Raw genomic sequence first — 22,488 nt, 5'->3', positions numbered from 1 at the left:
AATTTTAATAAAATTATTACCAAACTTGGTTTTTACTTAGATTCTTTCTCTCACAAATTGATAAGTATTACGGATTTAGTTCCGCACTTTCTAGTGTCTTTGATAAGGAGCTTTTTCTTAAATTAACTTTTTTAAAATTAACATTTTAAAGAGATTAATAAAGCACCAACAAATGTATGGCTATCCAAATTCTAAACGTGTTTATTAAATCTATTAATTAACGAACACAAATAGTTGTATTATTAATAGTTATAAATTAAATTCGTTTGACTTTTTCTGCATATCCTGTTTAAAATATTTTGGGAAACGGGTGATAAAAAACATACATACATGCCATTCAAAAAGCCCTTGGGAAAGAACCCTTATCAAAATCCATTCGTTACACTATACTATTAATCATCCCCCTCTGGGGGACCACTATAGTTTTTTTTTTTTTTTTTACGTTTTTAATCAGCTTAAAGCCATACAATATGTAGTTCATTTGAACATGTCAAAAAATCAATAAAATCTATCCAAACATGATAAAAAGTTTTGAAAAAACCTAATATTTTAAGAAAAGTTTAATTTTGATTACCTATATTGTATGACAAAGTAAAAACACTTGTATTAGTTATTAATAATCTTTATTAATTATGTATTTGTTTATCAAAAGAGCAGACTTTTTGTTGTGACTGTCTTCAACATTAGATCTCACCTGACACGGGAAACTCTCGTAGACTTTATACAATTTAAAACGAGCAAAATCGTTACTTGGTACATCAAACTTCATAGTCAACGCATAAAATATGAATGAGCATTAAATTTTGCAGTAAATGTTGCCCATCAATTGCTTAATTGAAAACATAAATAGCTTGCCGCATTTTCTTGGGAAAATACGCGATTTAAATACATCGAATGTAAAATGCAGTAAATGATATTTAAAATATGGAATACCTCGAATGGTTCTAACGCTGGCATCAAAAATACAATAATAAATTTAAACTCTAGCCGTTCGTTGCACATAAATTGGAGGGATTGGGGTTAGAAGGAAAACAATGGACATGCGTAATGGGAGGGGAAGTAGTGGATCGATACTGAATACAACATCAGTAGTATCGTTAGTGTTAGTAGGTAAATACAGTTTGATTTTGTTCTATCGTTAATCTCAATCGGAAGCATTTAGGAGGAGTTTTGACCAACCACCTGCACATAGTTGGCAGGGAAGAGGCCGTATCGGTTCTTGCACAAGCCCCGCCACCAGCCATCATCGATCTTTTCGATATGGGTGATAACGTCGTCCGGATCAAAGGAGATCTCGTCGTCATCAGCAGCCTGGTAGTCGTATAGAGCGATAGCATGTATTCCGGTGTCCTCAAGGTAGTCGGCCAAGTTGTCGGAGTTGGCATAAATGGCCTCCTCGACCGCTGGTGCTGCGGCTGCCTCAGAAGCTGCTCCGTTTGTGGCGGGCAACGGTGAGGCGGCCTTAATCTCAGCCTGGTTTTGGTACAGGGGCTCCTCTTCGGCAACTGGCTCGGGTTCGGCTTGTGGTTGTGGTACCGGCTCAGCTTGGGGTGTTGGCACATGCACCGGTGATTCCGGCTCGCTTCTGGGGGGCGTAGCTACGGTTTCCACCTCAATTTGCGGCACTACATCTGGTGGTGGTGCTACAACCTTGGCCGCCAGCGCAGCCTCCAACACAGCAGCGGGAGCTGGTTCAGAAATAGGTGTTGCTGGGATATCAACAGCTGGGGCGGTTACCGGCTCTGCTTTCACCTCCACTTTAGCAGGCTGCGATTTCGGAATGACGATGGGTTCTTTGCGGACAGGTGGGGTCTCCGAAACTGGCGACTGCATCTGGTTGAACGCACTGATGGCATTGCCGATCCCACCAGCTCGACCCGTCTGAATAGCCGCCCTGCTGCCCTTGGGCGGAGGCGTCTCCGTCGAGGTTCGCGGAGTATTTTCCGCCACGGTTTGCTTGGCGGCTTCCTCGCGGTCGCGCTTGTCCTTGGCTTCTCGCAACCGCTTCTGCTCTTCGGCTCGCTTGCGAGATTCCTCCTCGGAGTTCTTCGCAAGGTTCTCGAACTTGGCACGCAGATTGGAGGGCTTGGCTCCTTCGATTACCGGCTTGACCTTGTGATCCACCTGGCTGGCGTGCTTCTGTGGGGCCTCGATGTGGTCCCAGCCCACGGCGGACTTGTCCTTCCGGTCTTCCTGCACGCCAAATTTGCCACCAAAGCCCTTGGAGTAGTCTTGCGAAAGGAACGGGTGTATAGTGACAATCAGACTCACTGGTTAAGTGGCTTACCTTTCTGGGACTCATGCTTCTCCACTTTTTCTACGTGATCCCAGCCCACGGCGGACTTGTCCACTCGATCCGACTGAACACCAAACTTGCCGCCAAAGCCCGTGGCGTAGTCCTTCTGGGAGGCATGCTTCTCCACCTTCTCGATGTGATCCCAGCCCACAGCGGACTTGTCCACGCGCTCAGACTGCACCCCAAACTTTCCACCAAACCCGTCGCTATAGTCCTTCTGCGAGGCGTGCTTTCCAACCTTGCCCTGGTAGTCGTGGCCCACCGCCGACTTGTCCATGCGGTCTTTTTCCACGCCGAACTTGCCGCCATAGCCGTACCCAGCGTTCTGCTCTTTCAACAGCTGCTTCTTCTTGTCCAAATCAGCCCTCTCCGTCTCCTCCCTGAGCTTGTCCATGCTGAATAATGAATAATGAAACCTGACCTGAAATTCCACCGAAATCGATCAAAGTGCGGATGACTCACTCGATGGCGCCTGCAGTGCGACCGCTGCCGTCGATCGTCTTCGATCCCCAGCGCTGCTCCTGTTCGCTGACATCGTTGACAAAGTCAGGATCCGTTTCCCAGTCATCGTCCGGAGCGGCGCTGGTTTCTTGTATCTGGTGACCGGCCGTTGCCTTCCACATTCTGGATTCTCGCTTATCCTTATCTGCGGCAGATAAACGGGCACAGTTAGAGTGGGAGGGGAAGAGTGAATGGCAGGGCAGGTTCTCTGAGGCGATTCGTGGCCAGATAACGAGAAAAGCCGCCATAGAAGGGAGGGGCCGACGCCGGAACAGTGCGCCTGCTGCAGTTCGGCTATGTACAAATGTATACTCACGTCCTGGTGACCAAATGCAAAAACAACTGCTGAGCTGGTGTCTCGGTTGCCTTCAATTATTTGTTAAAGCGAAGGAAGAGAAAATAAACAATTGATTCATAAAGACACTTAGAGCTGGCAGTTCCACGATTCCTTCGCACAAAATATGTGAAGCACGATATCGATTACGGTTTAAAGAAATCGATAAGTCGTTAGACATCAAGTGGACAGTCCACTTTTCAACTATCGCATTCGAATTCAAAAATGCGCGGGAACTAACAATTTGTATTATTTGGTCGATATTTATTAAGAGCTTTATTTGTTTTTAAGATAATGTATAAAAATAAAACCATTTCTATGTCTTTTTATTAAAAGGAGTTTGAATACTAAGAATATATATTTTATAAGTTTGAAAAGGATTGCGACCCGAGCAATCAATCATCAACCATTAAACTTTTTTTTTTTCAATGTTTCCAGTGTCAAAGTTCTTAGCCCATGTTTCATTGCGAAATGTATTGCTTTATCAGACACATACTTAAATGCAGGTATTTATGAACTTATGATTATTTTCCCCGTGTCGTCACCATCATTAAGCAAATATTTAATTCCCGTACTGCGGTTTCGTCATAGTTTCAACAGCTTCCAATGGTGATTCATGCGAACTGCTCTCGAAAGAAGCTCAGGTGTTAGTTTGAGGCGTAGGAGAGAACTGATTTCGAGGCGGGATCTAGTATATGACCATTGGACATCTGAGACACCCTGCAAAGCAAGTGGCAGCACAGACTAGTTTAATCACCTACACCAAAATCAAAAGAGTCGAAAGGCTACATCCGTATGTGCTCGACTGCGAATATACCCCTTTTTTTATTAAATACAGGTTGAAAATAAAATTAAAAATATTTGCGTTCATAAAAAAAATCCTATTTGTGTTATTAAATTATTCTCTTTTATATTTATTACATATTTATTAATTTATGTTCATATGCATGTATTTGTTTTCTGGTTTTATTAACAAACTTGATCTGCTTGTAACAAGATTTCTAGGACAGATGGACCTGACTAAATCGACTTGCCTGTTGAGATCTTATTTGGAATATTTGTACATATTTATCTGCCTTTGCGGTTGGCACTCACTCATAATACCCACGAACACCGTGTATAAAAAGTTCTCTCTGGCCGGCTTTCTCGCTGAGAGCGCCAATATAAAAGCGAAGCGGCGAGCTTAAATCGGCATAGTATTTATTCACATCGCTTGCTCGCTTCGCCAGACTTGTACGTTGAACAGAAAATATCGTTGGTATTAAATTTTGAGGAATTCGTTAGATAAAAATTGTTTGTTTATTCCGCTGTGCCAAAAGCAGCCAAAGCCAAGTGCAAAGACAAGCAGAAAAGTGAAAAGAAAGTGTGTGCGTAGCAAACAGAGATTTGTCGGGTCCAAGGGCGTCGTTCGACTTGTAGAATTCTGGGCGCGGCGCTAGAAGAATTCTCCAGAATCCAATCTGCATTGGAGCGAGTGAGAAGAATAATCTCTCTATTTACGGCCCCCAATTCGAGTAAAAGAGTCGGAAAAAATACACAAAATCGCCAGCAAAAAATGACATCATCAAAGTGCGCTCTCTTTTGGCTTTTCTCGTTTTCCTCTCCTCCCCCATTCGCAGACGCGTGTGACTTTTGCCTCATCTCCCGCTAACTTGTAGTAAACTTTTTAGTCGTTTCTTTCATCTCCACCTATCTTTTTGGTTCCTCATCCCAAAAGAATTTCTTTTCATCTTTTCCTCTTTCGCCGTCCAATTTAGTATAATTCAATCAACTTCAATTGCTCTCGTAGGGGCTAAGCTACAGTAAATCATGGGAGTAGTGCCCCAGTATTAGTCATTTGTCTCTATAAAACACGTAGTGCTAAGGCCGGGCAATTATACTAGTACACACACTACACCGCCATAGGTGTGTCATCAAGGTTTATGGCCAGGCGCAATTGTAATTGTGGAAAATTAAAACATTTATGAATTCAAATTCAAGGTACAGTCTAACCGAAAGAAGTCACTAAAAGCTTTTGTTTATGAAGTTGTTCGCACATAGTCACGAGTTTTAACCCATTTCGGAGCGCTCTCTTTACTGCCCTCCATGTAGACCCACGTTCAAGTCGTGTTCAGAGCTTCCAATTGACGTCACAAATGCTGTGAATCATTACTTGTAATTTCAAATGTGTCTCACAAGTCATGATCTTGCGAGAGCTATTTATAGAAGAACATCATCGGATACGTCATGGATGGAGTACATACATATGTATCTGTAGTTCAGTTTAGTGGATTTTCCAGTCCCCCAAAAACTTCCAAATTCTGTTTAAGATGGCAAGAAGAATTCTAATTTATGAGTCTATCAAAACACAGATGTCTGGGACGTACACAGAAAATTATTTGAGATATTTCTAAGAGAAATTATTCGAAATACTTAAACTTAACATATTGCTATACCAATTCTAATCAAAAATTTAGGTAAAGTCATCTTTGTTTTAAGACTACCCACAGTTCTTGGACATATTTAGTTAACTTTGTTCTTAAACATTTGTTTCTGTGTAGTTCTATACATATCCAACGCACATAACCGGTTCCAGCTTTGGCCAAAACAATTTTGTTTGTTTATAGCTTGACTGCAGAGGCGTTGGTAGTTGTTTCTTTTCTGTGGCCTGTTTGGAGCGTCGCCACGTCAAGTCTTTTATAATGCCTTTTTTTTCTGCGGCCTTTTGTTGACTTTCTACTTTGGCGGCAGCATAGGAAAGCAAACAAATTTTCTGCTTCGGTTTATGTGAAAACTCTGGAGCGATCAGAAATTTCAATCAATTTATCATAAAGTCATTTGGGCCTATTGATTTTCGAGATTATGTGAGCCTAAAACAAATCCCCACGGAGATAGTGTTCCACTTGACGACTGAAGTGGACGGCAGGCATAGAATGCGGCGGGAGGTAGCAGGCATTTCCCTGAAGCTTTCTCTTGGCCCCAAACGAGCTGTGGGCCCGATGTGTTTCAAACCAGAACGCAATGAGCTCATCCGTTTATAAGGCCACTCCGTTTCGTGTGGGTTTCTCAATGGGTTTGGTCAGGCCTATCACGACACTACTCTCGCACCCTGCAAAGCCATCCGCCATCCAGACAGACCCGGTTCCTGCGAACTGAACTGAAAAGTAACTTTCACTTTCCCCGGGAAGTACGATGAACTTGGCTTGAGCCCAATACGAAACGACAACTAGAAAAACATCTGCTTAAGCAAACTACCGAGGAAAAAATCAATGGGAAGAGAGTGTTTTTAGCCCAGCGCCAGGCTGGCTACGGGGCGTATGCGTTATGGGAGGGTTTTACGACGTTGATGATGTCATCAGGCGGCAGGCAGGGCCCCGGAATAAAGGCCGGGCTCTTAAGCTCTGAGAGTTGTAAAGTTTGACCTTGCCGGGGGTTAATTTTCTATCACGTTTTTGGTTTATTAGCAATCTTTGAGCTATTATTCATTATGATTTTTCCACTTCCTACTTACAGATTTTCCACAACAAACCAACCAAAATGAGTTCCGCTGAGTACTACCCATTCAAGGTGAGTGTTTACAATGGATTGTATTTTAGGAATTAAGAAGAGGAGGTTCTGTGATGAGCGGAAGATTTATCAAAGTCTATAATATGACGTGATTCATTACCCTCGTTAACAATTAGATTGGTTAATTCAAATATTTCCAATGAAATTACTAACCCTGACCGATAAGATTAGATTTAACAGATAGAGAAGGAAATTTGTATTATTTATTGATTGGAAATTGTTTGGAAATTGAATATTGTTGGGACACAAATACACTTACAAGCTAGTTGCTAAGTAATTATCTATAATTGAGCAATTACATTTTCATCAAAGTGTATGTTGAGGTTTAGATAATTGTAGAAAAACAAGACTTGCAAGCGAATTGAGTGAGCTGATAAGAGAGCTTCTATCAAAGGTCTCTCGGATGTGTTTAAAAATAGAATAAAACAAGGAAAATGAATAAAAAAGCGAATTTAGCAAGACAAAGAAAGAAACAAATGTAGAAAATAACAAAACAATTGCAAAAAAATAAAAATACACATAAATTCAAAAAACAAAATTCCACCATGAATCACAAATACGCCCTTTTTGGGATTACGTGCCTTGCACTATAAGAAAACATTGCATATTATTCATGCATTACTCATGCATTTCTTACTTATTTTCTCTTGTATTTATTTATGCGCAGTGCACACCCACCGTCTACCCGGCGGATCCCTTCGATCCCGTCGAGGATGCGGCCATTCTGCGCAAGGCCATGAAGGGCTTCGGCACTGACGAGAAGGCCATCATCGAGATCCTGGCCAGACGCGGCATCGTGCAGCGCCTGGAAATCGCCGAGGCCTTTAAGACCTCCTACGGCAAGGACCTGATCTCGGACCTGAAGTCTGAGCTGGGTGGCAAGTTTGAGGATGTGATCCTGGCGCTGATGACGCCGCTGCCTCAGTTCTATGCCCAGGAGCTGCACGACGCCATCTCTGGACTGGGAACCGATGAGGAGGCCATCATCGAGATCCTCTGCACCCTGTCCAACTACGGCATCAAGACCATTGCCCAGTTCTACGAGCAGAGCTTCGGCAAGTCCCTGGAATCCGACCTGAAGGGCGACACCAGTGGCCACTTCAAGCGCCTGTGCGTGTCTCTGGTGCAGGGCAACCGGGATGAGAACCAGGGCGTGGATGAGGCAGCGGCCATTGCCGACGCCCAGGCCCTGCACGACGCCGGCGAGGGACAGTGGGGCACCGACGAGTCCACCTTCAACTCGATCCTGATCACCCGCTCCTACCAGCAGCTGCGCCAGATCTTCCTCGAGTATGAGAACCTGTCGGGCAACGACATCGAGAAGGCCATCAAGCGGGAGTTCAGCGGCTCGGTGGAGAAGGGCTTCCTTGCCATCGGTGGGTTTACTATATACTTGCATCCAAAAATCCGCTAATTCTTTAATCCTCCTTTAGTCAAGTGCTGCAAGTCTAAGATCGATTACTTCTCGGAGCGCCTGCACGACTCGATGGCCGGCATGGGCACCAAGGACAAGACTCTGATCCGCATCATCGTCAGCCGCTCGGAGATCGATCTGGGTGACATCAAGGAGGCATTCCAGAACAAGTACGGCAAGAGCTTGGAGTCCTGGATCAAGGTAAATACCGATGTCTTCATATATTCTCGTGTGTTCTCTGCTTAATAGTGAATACTGCACCCTGTTAACACTTTGAATTAATCTGCATTTGATTGTCTAACTGCAATAACCTCCATTATTCGTGGATCATCCTGCTGGCTTCTCCTTTCCCCCTGTTGTTATTGTTGTTGAACATTTCCCCAATGCAAAATTCATGCCACACACCCTGTTGCTTTTCCGATTACTTCACTTGTGTGCATATAAGACATTAAAATCTGGCATATTCTATATTTTTAGGGCGATACATCCGGCGATTATAAGCGTGCCCTATTGGCTATTGTTGGATTCTAAAAGAATACATAAAGAGTATCCAAAAAAACAAAAACAAAAAGCTCCAACAATAACTTTAACTTGTCAAATTCGTCTGTTCCACGCCCTAAACTACATATTCTTAGACAAAAAGAATGTACAAATGCAATTCAGATACCGATTAGTTGACGAATGTATAGATTTTATATACTGGAACAGTTTTTAACGCAAGACGAGGCCACGCAGTGCATTTAAAGCCGTTGAATCAGAACCCCAGTCTCGCAACCTGTTGATTATGATTACATTACTACGATACATTACCCTATGCACGCCACATGCACATTATTGTATCTCTATATAGCTGAATAGCTTATGGGTTTCTCTGTTTTTGTTTCTCTCGAGTCTCATTTGCAATATATACATATATATATATATTTTAAACTTAAAAAAACGCAACAAAATAAACAAAAATATGACAAAACGAAAATTTCAAATTGAGTTTCAGTTACAGTTCCTTAGCAGAAGCTGCTGCACTGCTTGTTGCCATGTTACTAACTTAGTTGAGTTAGTCGCCTAACATCACATATTAACCAAAGGGGCGGCGGTGGCTTAATAATTTATAAGAGTTCGTGTGAAAATATTACTTGATTTTTAAAATATATTCAATGTGAATTTGGTCCTTGATGTTAAATTTAAACGATTAAGTTTATCAGTTCTTTAAAGAGTAAAACAAGTGTTTTGGCCTTAGCACTGCTTGCTTTGAGTAACTCTTCGAAATGTAAAATTTGTAACATTTTTACATTCAATAATTAAGTATATTTTTATTATTTATGCTTTAACAAGTAAAATGTTATGGTATGTCTAGCTTTTCATAGATCAATTTTACACGAATATCTATTTACCATCCCCTCCTACTTGGAGTCCATGCTAACTTTCGTGGTGATAATCCAGATCTAAGCCATGTATACAAAGTAAAAAAGCGTTTAATGCCTTACACTTCTGCTCTTTTCACGCTTAATCTTTATCAGGAGGATGCCGAGACCGATATTGGATATGTGCTCGTCACTCTCACGGCTTGGTAGAGCCTGATGCAGCCAGAATACAAATATGTAACCCACTGCTAAAATAGAAAATGCCAAAAGAGAAAAAAAAACGAAACAAAATGTTGCATTTCGTAAAATAACCATAACAAACGCAAAGAACAAATGAAATTATCCATTATATATTGTGATGTGTTCTTATATTCCGATTCGTAATTCCCCGATACCTATGTAGTATTTTCACCGTCTAACGTCCCAGTTGACCTTTTCAACAATGATTATTATTTAACCTTTTTACGTACTTTATTTTGTATACATGTGTGTCTTTTGTAAATTATTCAGCATCGTACTCGAATGTATAGTTTTGCTTATTGTATTAACTAATAAAGTTCGCTTACATTCAACGAAAACAACCATTTCAATGTTCCTTTCAGGACGATCTATCCGGCGACTACAGCTACGTGTTGCAGTGCCTGGCCTCCTACTAAGCGGAAGGAGCACCTTACACCGATTGCCTTGTATTTGTTGTAACGCTAAAAGCAAACTTTTCTGTGGAAAATTCATAGCCTATATTCAATTCATAAATGCATTTCATAAAATCATGAAAACGAATCTTGTCTTTGTGCGCTTGACTAAGGAACCAAGGAAACCGAAACCAGGGGAATGGGAGTTGGAAGTAGGGAAATATTCAAAGTGCGGCCTCTTTTACTTGGCCACGCGGTCCTGGTAGGCTGCCCACAGGCGATCGCGGTAGGTCTGAGCCGTCTGCTCTGGATTTGTGGCCTTCAGGATGCCTCGGCCCACCACGCCGATGTCAGCGCCACGTTCCTTCACCACGTGCTCCGGCGTCTGGTACTGCTGGCCCAACTGGTCCACGGTCTCGTCGATCTTAACGCCCGGGGTCAGCTGCAGCAGACCCGGAAAGGCGAAGGCGTCCGATGACTGGCACACCACACCAGCCACAAAGTCCACATCGGCGCCCTCGGTGGCGATTTTATTGCTGCTCTCCTTGTACTTGGCATCGATTAGGTTGCCGCTGGCCGACATCTCGGCCAGCAAAAAGACGCCGCGCTCCTTTCCGGCTGCTTGCTCGCCAAGGCCGGCTTTCAGACCTTGAAGAATACTGCGTCCAGGCAATGTGTGCGCCGTCACCAGATCCGCCCAGCTGGATATCTTGTACACTCCCTTGCCGTACTGCAACGCCACTGTGTTGCCAATGTCCGCGAACTTGCGATCCTCCATCAGGAGGAAGTTGTGACGCTCGGCCAGAGCCTGCAGGTTCGAGATGAACTCCGCGCTGAAGTCCTCAACGATGTCCACGTGCGTCTTCAGGAGGCAGATGTACGGACCACATTTGTCGGCCACCTCCAGGATTTCATCGGCCCGAGTCAGATCGGCGGCCAGACAGAGGTTCGTCTGTTTGCTGGCCATCAGGTTGAACAGCCTTTTGGCGACCGGGCTCTTGGCCAAGTTGGCGCGGCTTTCGTAGGTCAGTTTCGTGCGCTGCAAGTCGTTGGCTAAAACGGAACAAAAATAGATTATTTAATGGTAACTAAGCACTTGAGTACAGTATCTTATCATCCTTGTTCTTTCTGTTTGTAGTTAAAATGTAAATGTGGCAATTCTTGCAGCCCAGGTTATTTGATATAATATTGTAATAAAGCTAAATCGTATTAATTAAGACTATATCTTTATTACATTCTTTAGTTTAAAGCCAACAGCTTGCAAAGCAGTTTAAATATGCATTTCCGACCCTATAAATCATATACAGATGTATATTCTTGATCAGCATCAACAGGCAAGTCGATCTAGCCATGTCTGATAGATATGTGGTAAAAATATATATTTGTAGAAAGGGTACCATCATTATTTTTTAATTTAATAAAAACTTGCATTGCTATTAAATCAATAGTATTGATTTTGTTAATCTAATAATCTTTATCTATATCTTTCCGATTCTAAAATAATGATTTTATGTCTCAGCTTTACTATCGCTTTAAAATTCGGTTCCCATGCATCCAAAAACCAACTTAGTCTTCCCAAATTTAGCTTTCTTTCTTATTTTTAAGTGTCATTGGTCTTTTTTTGGCTCAAGAACTTGGGTATTTAAACTAATATTCTGACATTTACCTTGCTTTAGAATTCAAGATATAGTAGATTTAGTTGGAAGGCAGGAAAGATTGACGTGTTTGTTTCAGCTTAATAACTTATTGTTGTGTTTTTGTAAATCCACAAAAAGCTTCTTGCTAAAAACCCCACTTTTCTTTGAAATAAATCAAAAGTAGACTAATGACGCCTAAAACTAAAATAACATATTAATTTTAGCTTGCAAGCAAAATAGCCGATACAGAATACTCAAGAACCTTTAAAAATATTAGAAAAAAAGCTTCTTTTGCACATGGAAACGAAAACGAACCGGTTTTTGTACATCAAAATATAAATCATTAGTGATTGCTTATACTGCCTGGAGATTGGCTTGATTGGAGGAGGGGGAAGAGGAGGAGGGTCTAGCCCTCGAGTGGTCTGATAAGCATGGCATAATTGAGTGGAGCACTGGCCCCGAATCACGTGCCGCGTTCCCGCGAACTTGATCTGGTCCGACTCTGAAATCCGGATAGGGTTACCCACCGCTCTTTATTGGCGGCTATATAACCAAAAATTAGGAACTTTATGGCTCAGGCGGCTTGCTCTTGCTCCCCTAATTGAATTTAGTTCGAGGCCGCCCCACGCGCTTCCCGAGTGTCATGTACTAATATTATCTGTCTACCTGGCAATCAGTATATCTGAGGGGGATATGGGGCATACACACCTCCGACAACATCGGGCTTATCGCCGCCCACGAACGTTCCATCGCTGTTGATTTGGACGGCGGCTATGTACTTGGCCACCGCCTCCACGGTGGACTTCTCGATGCGTCCGGCCTCGTGCAGGGTGTTCAGCAGGAAGGAGAGCGTGAAGAGCGAGTGCATTCGTACACCGTGCTTTGCTATGTTGGCCACGCCGCCCTGCTCCCGGTTCACCACGACGACGGTATCAGTCACCACAATGCCCTCGCTCTGGAGGTCGCGCACGGTGTCCAGAATGCTGGAGCCGGAGGTCACCACATCCTCGACAATTAGGCAGGTGTCGCCGGCATTGAAGATGCCCTCAATGAGCTTCTTGGTGCCGTAGGCCTTGGCCTCCTTGCGCCGCACCAGCATGGGCGTGCCCTGCTGCACGGAGACGATGGTGGCCAGGGGCAGAGCCGTATACGGCACTCCGCACACGTGCCGGGCGTTCAGTTCCTTCTCCTTGATGTATTCCACCAGCAGATCGGACACAGTTTGCTACGGGGATTCCACAGGTGGTTAAGGTTGGGTTATGGCGATTCCCTGAGCAGGTGTGTTCACCGTACTCACCATCACATCCGGGTAGCTGACAATCACTCGAAGGTCGAAGTAGACCGGCGAATTGATGCCCACCTTCATCTTAAAGTCGCCGAACTTGAAAGCGTTGATCTCGAACAGCTTCAGGGCCAGGGCCCGCATCTTATCCGAATTCTGGGCAACCATTGTGGCGACGGCGATAGCGACTCTTGGAACGGAATCCAAAACAGCGAGCTGACTTCTCTTTGGTACACGTGCTAGCGCTGCTCCAACCAGAAACACGTCCAATTGGGAGTTATAGTGAGAGCGGAATGCAGTGTGACCGCAGCGAGAGCGCCAAAGGAATACCGCAGACGTTTGAAACTGTTTGTCCCAAAATACCAAAAAGCTTATTCTAAATATGTCAATTTAATTAGGGTCACTTTTTATTCGTTTTTTTTTAAATACTTACCGAAGTTAAAGAATGTTATTTTCTACTTATATCAAGCTTGTATACCCTTAAAGTTTGTAATTGCATCACGGCGTCGATTTTAATATCGATCATAACAAAGACAAAAAATCGGAAAGCTTTTCTGTGTTAAGTTTCGTTAAATTTAAAACCACCAAAATAAGGTCTTGTTTTGAAAAGTCTTTTTTTGTTGTTAATTTTTGACAGTTTTATTGATGTTAAACCCTAATAAAATTATTAAAAATAATTACAAAAAACAAAATACTTTTTGTGAGTTTTTGACAGTTTTGAAAATGTGAAAAGATTAGTAAACTTTTTTTGTATTAATTGTTTCCAGTTGTAACCCCTTTTTAAATTTTTATTAATTAAGGTTTTTCAATTTGTTTACTTTACCAAGAAAAACTAAAATATATGCAATTTTGGGCACTTTAAATATATATTATTTTAAATATTTTTGTTCGACTATCATAACTAAGTTGAAAATGTTATAATTTAAATTCTGCACGCTTTTCTGTGCTAGTTTTTATTGCATTTTCAAATTAGCATGTCAAAACTTTTTTAAATTTATTTTTAACAATTTTAAAATTTTGGTACGTTTTTAACAGCGAACATAGCTAGATCGACTCGGCGTTTGATGCTTATCAGGAATATATGTATATGATTAATAGGGTCCGAAAAGACCCCATCATCAACTTTTGACTAAATTCATGATAGGCAGCAGGGGTACAATGATATAAAAATAGAGTTCAGATGTACCCTTTTTAATATAAAAGCCTAATCAAATTAGTTTTTTGGTTACAGCTCTACAGTGTGGCTAGACTACTCAGACCCTTAAGACATAAAAATATGTTCTTATAAATATTATTTCTAAATTAAATACAGCACTACTACAATCAATTCCACTCTAAGGATAAGCTCCTCCCACAACCCCAGTCAAAGGTTTTAATGGGTGGATTTAAGCAAACTATCAACCACCAATCGCAGCACCACGAAGTTGGCTAACAACCAAGAAGCTAAAGCGCCTGCGTAAGTCAACAAAGTTGTCGCAGCAAGTCGGGGCTTTGAAACAATTCCAGATCCTTTTGGCAGAAGTGTTTCCAAATTTTAGTTTCTTTTCGCTCGCTCCCAACTAAGTCACAGACCTCTGCTCGCAGTCAGAAACTTCATTGTGCAATTATCGGATTAATTGAATCCTTTTTACGCGATGGCCAGTGCCAGTGCTGAATCTGTTGGTGAAGTGCCAGCCAAGCGTCCTCGCCTGTCTGGAAGTTCCAAAGCTCCCAAAATAGTTGAGCCTCAGCTGGCCAAGGTTGTTAATCGTGTGCCCAAATGTGCCCGGTGTCGCAATCACGGGATTATCTCGGAGCTAAGAGGCCACAAGAAACTGTGCACCTACAAGAACTGCAAGTGCGCCAAGTGTGTTTTGATCTTCGAGAGGCAGCGCATCATGGCTGCTCAGGTAATGACTAAAAAGGGGAGAATCTATAGGGTACTGAAATATTTAATTTGTACGTGAATTCAGAAATGTTATAGTATGAATACATGTTACAACTTCTATAAATTAAAATCCTTCTTTCCCGATCCCAAATGACCCAGTGTAAGGATAAAAAAAACATATTTAATATATATTTATATAGTTTTAGTTTTTGTACTTATTTTGTACTTTTATTGGGGAAAAATACAAAATCCAAGGCTTTTAAAGTTCAAATGAGAACTCGAAATCTCCATGACTTGATTTGCTCCGTTTAGCTTATGATAAATTAAATCAATTATCTATTTTTCTGAATTTTAAAACTTATTTCTGAAGTTTCTGTGAATAGCAAGTATCACTCTCTTTATCGAGATAATAACCAATATTTATTCTGCTGATAAGAGATCACGAGATTTTCAATTTGTATATTCCACAGAAATATTACTATGCTGACACTCTTTTGCAATTCAGCCAAAATCTATATTCACCCTAAGATATACACATTCAATATTGAATAAATCGAAGTTACTTAAATCAATAGTCAGCTTCACAACTTAAGTATTTAGCTATCCCATTTATATTGTCTTTAGATTAAGCAAGAGCCATGTTCTAATTTGAAACACAAATATCCGATGGGCAGAGAATCACGGGAAAGTCCCGAAGTCAACACCAACCCCGTCTCCTTGAGCGAACGGAAAACAACCAATGAAACGGAATACGTAGAACAGATTCAAGCAGGACAACCAGTCCGGTTTTCCCTGCCGTTGGTGATGATGATGGAAAGTTGTCAAAGCGGAGGAACAAATCGACCAAAATATCCGCTTACCAAAACTGTTTGCACAAGTGTTGCTCCTTCTCGCATTTCATTAGATCGGAGGGATGAGGAATGGGGTTGGGGATGAGCATGGGGATGGGTCATGTGGGATACCCCAAGGAATTCTTGTGGCCTTTGTTTGCGGAAAAGTCAAACAGAAGCAGACGGAGACGGATTCGTGGATCCGGAGATGTTCACTTGTCGCATATTAATTTCCATTGCGGTCTTTCAGGTCGCCCTGAAGCGCCAGCAGGCCGTGGAGGATGCGATTGCCATGCGGCTGGTGGCCAACAAGACGGGTCGTTCCATTGACGCCCTGCCGCCGGGCAACATCTTCGGCCTAACCGTGACCCAGCCAAGCTCGCCTCGAGCACAAAAGGAGGAGGAACAGGCAGAGAAGCCTTCGACTGAGGAGCAGCAGCAGCGTCCGCTCCAGGAGGAGTACAGCGAACCGCCGGCGGTTGCCCAGGATCTGAGTGCCCCCCGACGGGAGAACGTCTCTCAAACGGCAATCGATATGCTGGCCCAGCTCTTTCCTCAGCGCAAGCGATCTGTCCTGGAACTGGTTCTCAAGCGTTGCGATCTGGACTTGATTCGAGCCATCGAGAATGTCTCGCCAGCGGGAAGGGCCACACCAGTGGATGTTACCACCAACCCACAGCCGAATCAGGATATAACTCAGCCCAATTTGCCGCTCGCCACACCCTCTAGGAGCAGCGCCTTCAGGCCGGTTATTGCGGATCAGGTGAGAGATAGTAGAAAATCGAAGTAGATCCATCCGTGTTTCCGATTCCTGAGCAACAGGTGACAAATTCACCTTTCAGTTCCAGAGCAAATCGATGGTGGAGCTGAAGCCACCGACCTTTGGGAGCAGCCCTTCGGCAGCAGCGGCGGCCATTTGTGCCTACCCCAAGTGGTTCGTGCCGCTCTCTTTCCCGGTCACCATGGGCCACCTATCCAACCTGGCGCCGCGCTGCACCTTACCCAACTGCGCCTGCCTGGACAGCTACCAGTTTCACTAAAAAGAGCTATGCTTTCAAGAACTCCTTATGCATATATTGAAATAAATTTATTTAACCTAACTACAAGCTGAACTATCTTATGAGTAAAGGGCAATCTTCGAGCTTCACTTCAGGGCAGGATCGGCTGCAGCCTCCTCCGCCTCTTCCTCGTCAACTTCGTCGTCCTCATCATCCTCTGATAGATACATACGATCCTCCTCGTCGCTCTGCTGGCCACTCCGGCTCTCGCTCCCTAGACTCAGGACCGGAGCACTGCTACTGGAGCTGGAGGCGGAGGAGGACGCTGCAGCGGCTGCTCCTTGGGCGGATGCACTGCGCTTGCTGAGATTGGCCCGTCGCCATTTAGCCCGCCGGTTTTGGAACCATGTCTTTACCTGGCGGTCTGTAAGCTTAAGTTGAAGCGCCAAATGGCGGCGCTCCTCGGGCGACAGGTACTTGGAACTGGCAAAGCGCCCCTCGAGATTTTTAGTCTGCTGCGAGGTGAAGCGGATCTGGCCACCTTTGCGCTTCACACCGAAGTTGGACATGTAGAAGCTGGCAGCTGGATAGGCATTGCAATAGAGGGCGGCTGCTGCGGTGGCTGGATTTGTGAAGCCTGAAAGGCGTGAGGAAACGGAGAGATTATATTTTGATTTTGACGCGAGGATATTTTGGATATTATAAATCTTTTTTCTTAAGGTAAGTGTACATGATTTTTATATCGGGCGCAAGGTTATTATTACTTAGTGATATTATACGTTAATAAAAGGTGGTAGACTATATATTTTGAATTATGTCCATCGGTTTGTTTTTCCGTCGGCAAAGATAAACTTTATATCTATTTTATATAGTTGATCAAAAATCCATAACACAGCTACATAGAGCCTTGAATTTCGCAAATGACAATTAGATGATTAAATGAAATATATTTTACCTATTTCAAATAAAAAATTTGTAAGATTTCTCTTAATTTTTAAATGTAATCGGTTTATAAACATACCTATATATATAGATTCTTAGTAGCATCTTGAGCCTTGGTTCCAATCTTAGAAAATTTTAAAAAATTGCCTTATTTTACCTTTTTATTTTTACAATTTATCTATTTAATTTTGTCCTTTTTTAATACACATATACCGGGATCTGACCGATGTCGAATAAGTAAGACCCTCGGAAAAACAGAGACTCACCGCGGCCTTTAACTTTAATCGAGAAAGTAGTACCAAGAACCAGTTACTTATTCAACATTAAATTGAAATAAGTATACAATTTATATTGAAAAATCTATAAAGGATTCAGGTTTATTAATAATAGAATAATAAATTACCAAAAGGTTACATCAACTTGATTTATTATGTTTACAATTAAAAACCAACCATGTATCGTGTGATCAACTTTATTGCATTATTTTTTATCGAAAAGAAGATAAGTAATAACAAATAAATTCCCCTTGGAAAATTCGAGTAACAATCAATTTCCTTAAACATCAAATTTAAATTATCATTTCGATATAAAGTGGTGCGCTCATTGAATTGTGATTGGTGGTGGCTTCCGTGGGCCGATTCCCCTATCACCGCCCACCTGCGCTTATCGAAGTAATCGGACACAACAGTAGCAAGTCGTACATGTGTATGGGTGCTCGGGTATATATCAGAATCAGTATCAGTATCGGGAATATGTCAACGCCCACTTGTAAGTCGGAGAAGACCTGGCCAGCCATGGCGAAATTGAGATTCCAGGAGCAATTGAGCGAAATCAATTGTGGCCCGACAAGCAATCCGATTATACATATATATATGTAGTATATATAAAATATGATAAGGCACTGTTACTGTTGACGTAACGGAAATTCGCACTTGTAGAATACTTGAATTACGCTCATTTGGCAAATGCTGAACTAATCTGATATTTCGGGACTCACTTACCTCATATTGGAACCCGTCAGGTATGCTATGATATATTGTCCACTGGCAGAGCTCTTGGAACTCGCCAAATGCCATAAAATAAATAACGCTCGATTGCAGATGCCATAATTTAAATTGTTACAAATAGTCTTATTAACGGTTATTTTTATTAAGTGGCGTACCTGGCGATAAGACCCCCGTCGGGATCCCCTCCAAAAGAATGCTCGCCTCGGCCGAGGTTTACTTTTCAATCGTTGAAAATTGAATTTGTTATTATTATTTTATAATGTGCGTGACCAGAAGGAACCACACAGAGCCGAATCATATCAGGTACTTGTTGGGGCCCCTCTTTTCGGGTCGACAACGGACGAGCTTATCGTAATCAAATGGCAATTGTCGCTATAAGATGATGGACAGCGCCTATTAATCGCCTCTAATAGCATTTGTCGTTCAGATAAGCCGACGCAACTCGGAAATCGGAATCGCAATGGAAATGGAGTGGGCCAATGAACAACAGATATAACTATCTGAATTGTGTTGATCGGCGGTTATACGCAACGTTATCAAGGCTCTACGAGCCGTTGATTGAGGAAAAATTCCATCTAGCTTAATTCGACATGAATCTAATCTAGTTTGCAAATTATAATGAGCAGAAGGGAAAAACAATATGAATTAGGAGAGAGTATTATGATTTTTGAATATATTAAAATTGAACAAAAAATAACCTTTTTATATTCAGCTACCCAATCAATACACATACACAATACAGATATTAAGAACATCTTTAAATTTGATCAGTTTAAGGATTAACCTTCCTAAAGCGATTTTAAAAGGATTTATAAAACAAAATGGATTTAATATCCTTCTTAGAAAGAGCAACTATGGGATTAGTCAACTTTTTAGTTTCCCACAAACCCGTTAATGTATATCCATTGGGTTTCCACAGATCCCCTGCACCTGACCCTAGAAAGCCCCATTAAATGGGGTCCAACTGTCAATCGGTTTCCCATTGATTTCGTATTCCCCCATTTTCCTAGCTCCTGATGGCTCTCACCTCGATTTCAAATATTTGTCATTTTGATAAGACCACCGAAAATATTTCGTGGGTTTTCCGATATGTGGCAGTGACTTTATCAGCATTACGAATTTCCCAGTCCAACATTCTCGGGGGCTAATCTACCGTTACATGTTGCACTGAGAACCAAGCCGAGAATGCAAGTTTGGGAGTGAGTTTTGAAGTGGCATTGGCGCCAACACTTGACTTTGACAAACAAACCTCCAGCTCCGCACACACATTAATCATGTTTATGGCCCATTTCTGTGGGATCCCCATTGTAATATTTGGTGGTTCGGACACTCTGGACTTAGGCTAGTTAAGACTGTATTTAAATGAGGATATTGCCTCAAACGGTTCCCATGTTCGATCAATTTCCATATGTCAGTTTGATGGAAGGGATTATGGTAGCACTATGGTGTGAGGTTCAATGACTTGAGCTGTCACCTAGAGGTACTTTTAAGCTTCTAGTTTGTGATGAAAACTGTCAGACCACTAATAAATATATATATATTTGGTTGTTGTTATAATTTCCAAAAGAAAGTTCCCAAAGTGTCAGTGGGTTCTTACCCCATATATTCTTAAATTTCAGCATTCAGTTTTCCTTATGGAATTAACATATCACCTTTATAGATATGAATGCTTCAGCCTTTATCAGCCTTTCAGAGTCTTTAATTGATAATTGTAGCGCTCATTCATGCATAATACCAGATACGGAGCTTGTGACTCATTTCCGGTCACTTTATGGCCTAAATATGATCTAATTTTCAATGCTAATGAACTAACTATTGGGAAAAAATTGTGTAATTCAAAAAAGAGTTAAAATTTTCCTGAATTAAAAGTGTTCTTAAATCTTTGTTTGTGTTCAATTGACTTCCATAGCTTTGATGAAACCTAAAGGATTTATATTCTATTCTATTCTTATATAACAAAAACTTGTTTCGCTAACATTTGAAAGAAAGCATTTAAGAAATGTGCACTCAAAGCAGGATTGAAATGTTCCTAGAGTCAAGTTAAAATCCATCTTTTTGTCGGAGATCGGAACTCACCTTCGCAATCCATGGCAAAGGGACTGTATTGATCGCAGTATCCTGTGGGTTGGACCGCAGCTGCGGCGGCCACAGCGGCTGCCTGGAAGTGGGGCATGAACAGCGAGGGATTCTTCTGCAGGTTGAGCACCTGCTGGTAGAAGAGCGAGGCGGGATCCGGGTAGATGGGATTGAAGCGCAGCGTGGTGGGCGCCAGCACGGGACTGGAGTCTAGATTCTTGAGGGCATACTGCGCGGCGACCGCCTCGCGTGACAGGTCGTAGATGTTGGTGGCAGATGTTGCAGGAGAGGCGGTAGATGACATTGCCTTGGGCATGGCTACTGCAGCCGGAGGCGGCGGTGCCACTGGGCTTTGAGAGGAGCCACGACGCGATTGGGATCGATGCAAGGTCTCGGCAGGCGGACTCCGAGCGGTTCTTGTCTTCTGCTCCAAGATATTCTCAATGGAGAAGGCAGCCTTGCTCGCCTTGGTGCCGATATCCATGGTGGGCTTCGGCTTCAGTAGATCACCGAATATATATGTCTGCGCTAACGGAGCGATCGAAGCGACTGCGTTGGCCGCAGGCGGTGAACTAATGGCTCCCGCTGAAGAAGTCGAGCCGGCAGAGCCCCAGGGCCCAATAAATTGTACCAAATCTGATTTCACAGAATATAATAGATTGTACCTATAATGTTGTGCTAATGGGTAGATATCAATATTAACAATAATAGAGCGGTATGTAGATATGGCCCGCCCGCCCTCACGCATACTCGGGCGAGAACTGCCGATATTACGGAAGATAATGCCGGGTTACCGGCCATCGATTGATAAGCGAGTGGTGGTTGGTTCGTCGTTATATTGGTGTTGGTGTTGGTATCGGTGGGGTGCTCCGCCGGCTCGATGGTACTCCACTCCACTCCAATTTCCAATTGCAGACAACGACAGCTCGACACCATGAGCCTCGGCCCCTGCGGACACCCAATCGGCGATGCGATTCGATTCGATCCGATCCCGGCCGTATAAATCACAGCCCGCCGGGCGCTTATTGAGCTCTGCCAGCCCACAAGCACCCACCACCCACCTCCTCCCACACGGTGGGTGCGGTGCGTTTGATCGAGTAATTGTTAATCACCCGTTATCGGTATCGTCGTTACCTGGATGTTTCGGGCCTCGGCTCGGAGGGTTTCGTGGCTCGAACTCTGGCTAGTAGCTACTGTTCTGTTGATTGTTGTTGTAAACAAATTAAAATTACCAATCGGGCTCCTTCGGCCACCCCCTGTCTCCTCTTTTTCCGCCCTCTCACCGAGTCCTTCCCCGTCGAAAGATATCGCGCTCTGATTGAGTAATCGAGTTTGCGTTTCGGGAACAATTTATGCGTTTGTATAACTGTTGTTTGGTGAGAGAATTCGGAGCGGTATGGACATATTTCGGGGGTGTCTTATCAGCTGTACATACTCGGGCTCCTCGTAAAGCCTCCCAGATGATGGATTACTTCTGATTTCGGCCTTTGGGACTTTAGTGATAAAAAAAGAGAGCTCATAAATGCCACCGATTGTTGTTATTGTTGCTACTGCTGCCGATTCAACAACTATGTATATACCCGATATAGATACCTCTTCGATATTGTTTTTCGGGTCGTCCCGAAGAAGTTCCAGTATCTCTGAGATACCTTATACCGTTCGGCGGCTAACAATGAAGATCTTCAGTTTTGGCTGGTTGAATCTTTGGGCAAGCATTTCCATATTTTTCTTTCACACGATGAAAGATTATCTAGTGCTATAAGAC

General features: G+C 42.8%; 5 protein-coding genes across 7 annotated transcripts; 2 read left to right on the top strand and 3 right to left on the bottom strand.

Annotated features, from left to right (window-relative positions):
- Positions 1–895: 895 nt before the first annotated feature.
- Positions 896–3,265, bottom strand: Cortactin (cortactin). Its single transcript, XM_017181283.3, has 4 exons — positions 3,114–3,265; positions 2,759–2,942; positions 2,288–2,691; positions 896–2,231 (listed from the first exon to the last, which is right to left on the bottom strand). Exons 2-4 carry the CDS (start codon positions 2,917–2,919, stop codon positions 1,159–1,161), a joined length of 1,638 nt encoding a protein of 545 aa, XP_017036772.1. The 5' UTR covers positions 2,920–2,942; positions 3,114–3,265; the 3' UTR covers positions 896–1,158.
- A 1,008-nt stretch (positions 3,266–4,273) lies between these two features.
- AnxB9 (Annexin B9) lies at positions 4,274–10,232 on the top strand. Of its 3 annotated transcripts, XM_017181248.3 has the most exons (5): positions 4,274–4,364; positions 6,624–6,677; positions 7,345–8,053; positions 8,111–8,292; positions 8,569–9,067. In XM_017181248.3, the coding sequence occupies exons 2-5, from the start codon at positions 6,648–6,650 to the stop codon at positions 8,620–8,622; spliced, it is 975 nt and encodes a 324-aa protein (XP_017036737.1). In that variant the 5' UTR covers positions 4,274–4,364; positions 6,624–6,647; the 3' UTR covers positions 8,623–9,067. The 3 variants fall into 3 exon arrangements, with proteins under 3 accessions (XP_017036737.1, XP_017036739.1, XP_017036738.1); XM_017181250.3 differs by lacking the exons at positions 4,274–4,364; positions 8,569–9,067 and adding an exon at positions 10,055–10,232; XM_017181249.3 differs by lacking the exons at positions 4,274–4,364; positions 8,569–9,067 and adding an exon at positions 9,609–10,033.
- On the bottom strand, positions 9,899–13,307 carry r-l (rudimentary-like). Its single transcript, XM_017181247.3, has 3 exons — positions 13,019–13,307; positions 12,430–12,946; positions 9,899–11,137 (listed from the first exon to the last, which is right to left on the bottom strand). Exons 1-3 carry the CDS (start codon positions 13,169–13,171, stop codon positions 10,326–10,328), a joined length of 1,482 nt encoding a protein of 493 aa, XP_017036736.1. The 5' UTR covers positions 13,172–13,307; the 3' UTR covers positions 9,899–10,325.
- Positions 13,308–14,637: 1,330 nt separating this feature from the next.
- Positions 14,638–16,740, top strand: dmrt93B (doublesex-Mab related 93B). The gene is made up of 3 exons (XM_017181236.2): positions 14,638–14,892; positions 15,951–16,463; positions 16,543–16,740. Exons 1-3 carry the CDS (start codon positions 14,638–14,640, stop codon positions 16,738–16,740), a joined length of 966 nt encoding a protein of 321 aa, XP_017036725.1.
- A 104-nt stretch (positions 16,741–16,844) lies between these two features.
- Positions 16,845–21,220, bottom strand: HHEX (Hematopoietically expressed homeobox). Its single transcript, XM_017181235.2, has 2 exons — positions 20,724–21,220; positions 16,845–17,335 (listed from the first exon to the last, which is right to left on the bottom strand). The coding sequence occupies exons 1-2, from the start codon at positions 21,205–21,207 to the stop codon at positions 16,845–16,847; spliced, it is 975 nt and encodes a 324-aa protein (XP_017036724.1). The 5' UTR covers positions 21,208–21,220.
- Positions 21,221–22,488: the final 1,268 nt, after the last annotated feature.

The sequence above is a fragment of the Drosophila kikkawai genome, chromosome 3R, assembly GCF_030179895.1.
Source record: "Drosophila kikkawai strain 14028-0561.14 chromosome 3R, DkikHiC1v2, whole genome shotgun sequence".
NCBI lineage: Eukaryota > Metazoa > Arthropoda > Insecta > Diptera > Drosophilidae > Drosophila > Drosophila kikkawai.
The sequence above is the reverse complement of the archived record's forward strand: the minus strand, read 5'-3'. Positions and strand labels throughout refer to the sequence as shown.

Coding starts and splice junctions, on each gene's coding strand:
- Cortactin (XM_017181283.3), bottom strand. CDS start 2,919: ATGTGGAAGGCAACGGCCGGTCACCAGATACAAGAAACCAGCGCCGCT. Junction 2,692..2,758: donor CGCACTGCAGGCGCCATCGA/GTGAGTCATCCG, acceptor TTCATTATTCAG/CATGGACAAGCTCAGGGAGG. Junction 2,232..2,287: donor GAAGCATGAGTCCCAGAAAG/GTAAGCCACTTA, acceptor TCCTTTCGCAAG/ACTACTCCAAGGGCTTTGGT.
- AnxB9 (XM_017181250.3), top strand. CDS start 6,648: ATGAGTTCCGCTGAGTACTACCCATTCAAG. Junction 8,054..8,110: donor GAAGGGCTTCCTTGCCATCG/GTGGGTTTACTA, acceptor ATCCTCCTTTAG/TCAAGTGCTGCAAGTCTAAG. Junction 8,293..10,054: donor GCTTGGAGTCCTGGATCAAG/GTAAATACCGAT, acceptor TGTTCCTTTCAG/GACGATCTATCCGGCGACTA.
- r-l (XM_017181247.3), bottom strand. CDS start 13,171: ATGGTTGCCCAGAATTCGGATAAGATGCGGGCCCTGGCCCTGAAGCTG. Junction 12,947..13,018: donor TCAGCTACCCGGATGTGATG/GTGAGTACGGTG, acceptor GAATCCCCGTAG/CAAACTGTGTCCGATCTGCT. Junction 11,138..12,429: donor TAAGCCCGATGTTGTCGGAG/GTGTGTATGCCC, acceptor GTTCCGTTTTAG/CCAACGACTTGCAGCGCACG.
- HHEX (XM_017181235.2), bottom strand. CDS start 21,207: ATGGATATCGGCACCAAGGCGAGCAAGGCTGCCTTCTCCATTGAGAAT. Junction 17,336..20,723: donor CTTTGCCATGGATTGCGAAG/GTGAGTTCCGAT, acceptor CACGCCTTTCAG/GCTTCACAAATCCAGCCACC.
- dmrt93B (XM_017181236.2), top strand. CDS start 14,638: ATGGCCAGTGCCAGTGCTGAATCTGTTGGTGAAGTGCCAGCCAAGCGT. Junction 14,893..15,950: donor AGCGCATCATGGCTGCTCAG/GTAATGACTAAA, acceptor GCGGTCTTTCAG/GTCGCCCTGAAGCGCCAGCA. Junction 16,464..16,542: donor GGCCGGTTATTGCGGATCAG/GTGAGAGATAGT, acceptor TTCACCTTTCAG/TTCCAGAGCAAATCGATGGT.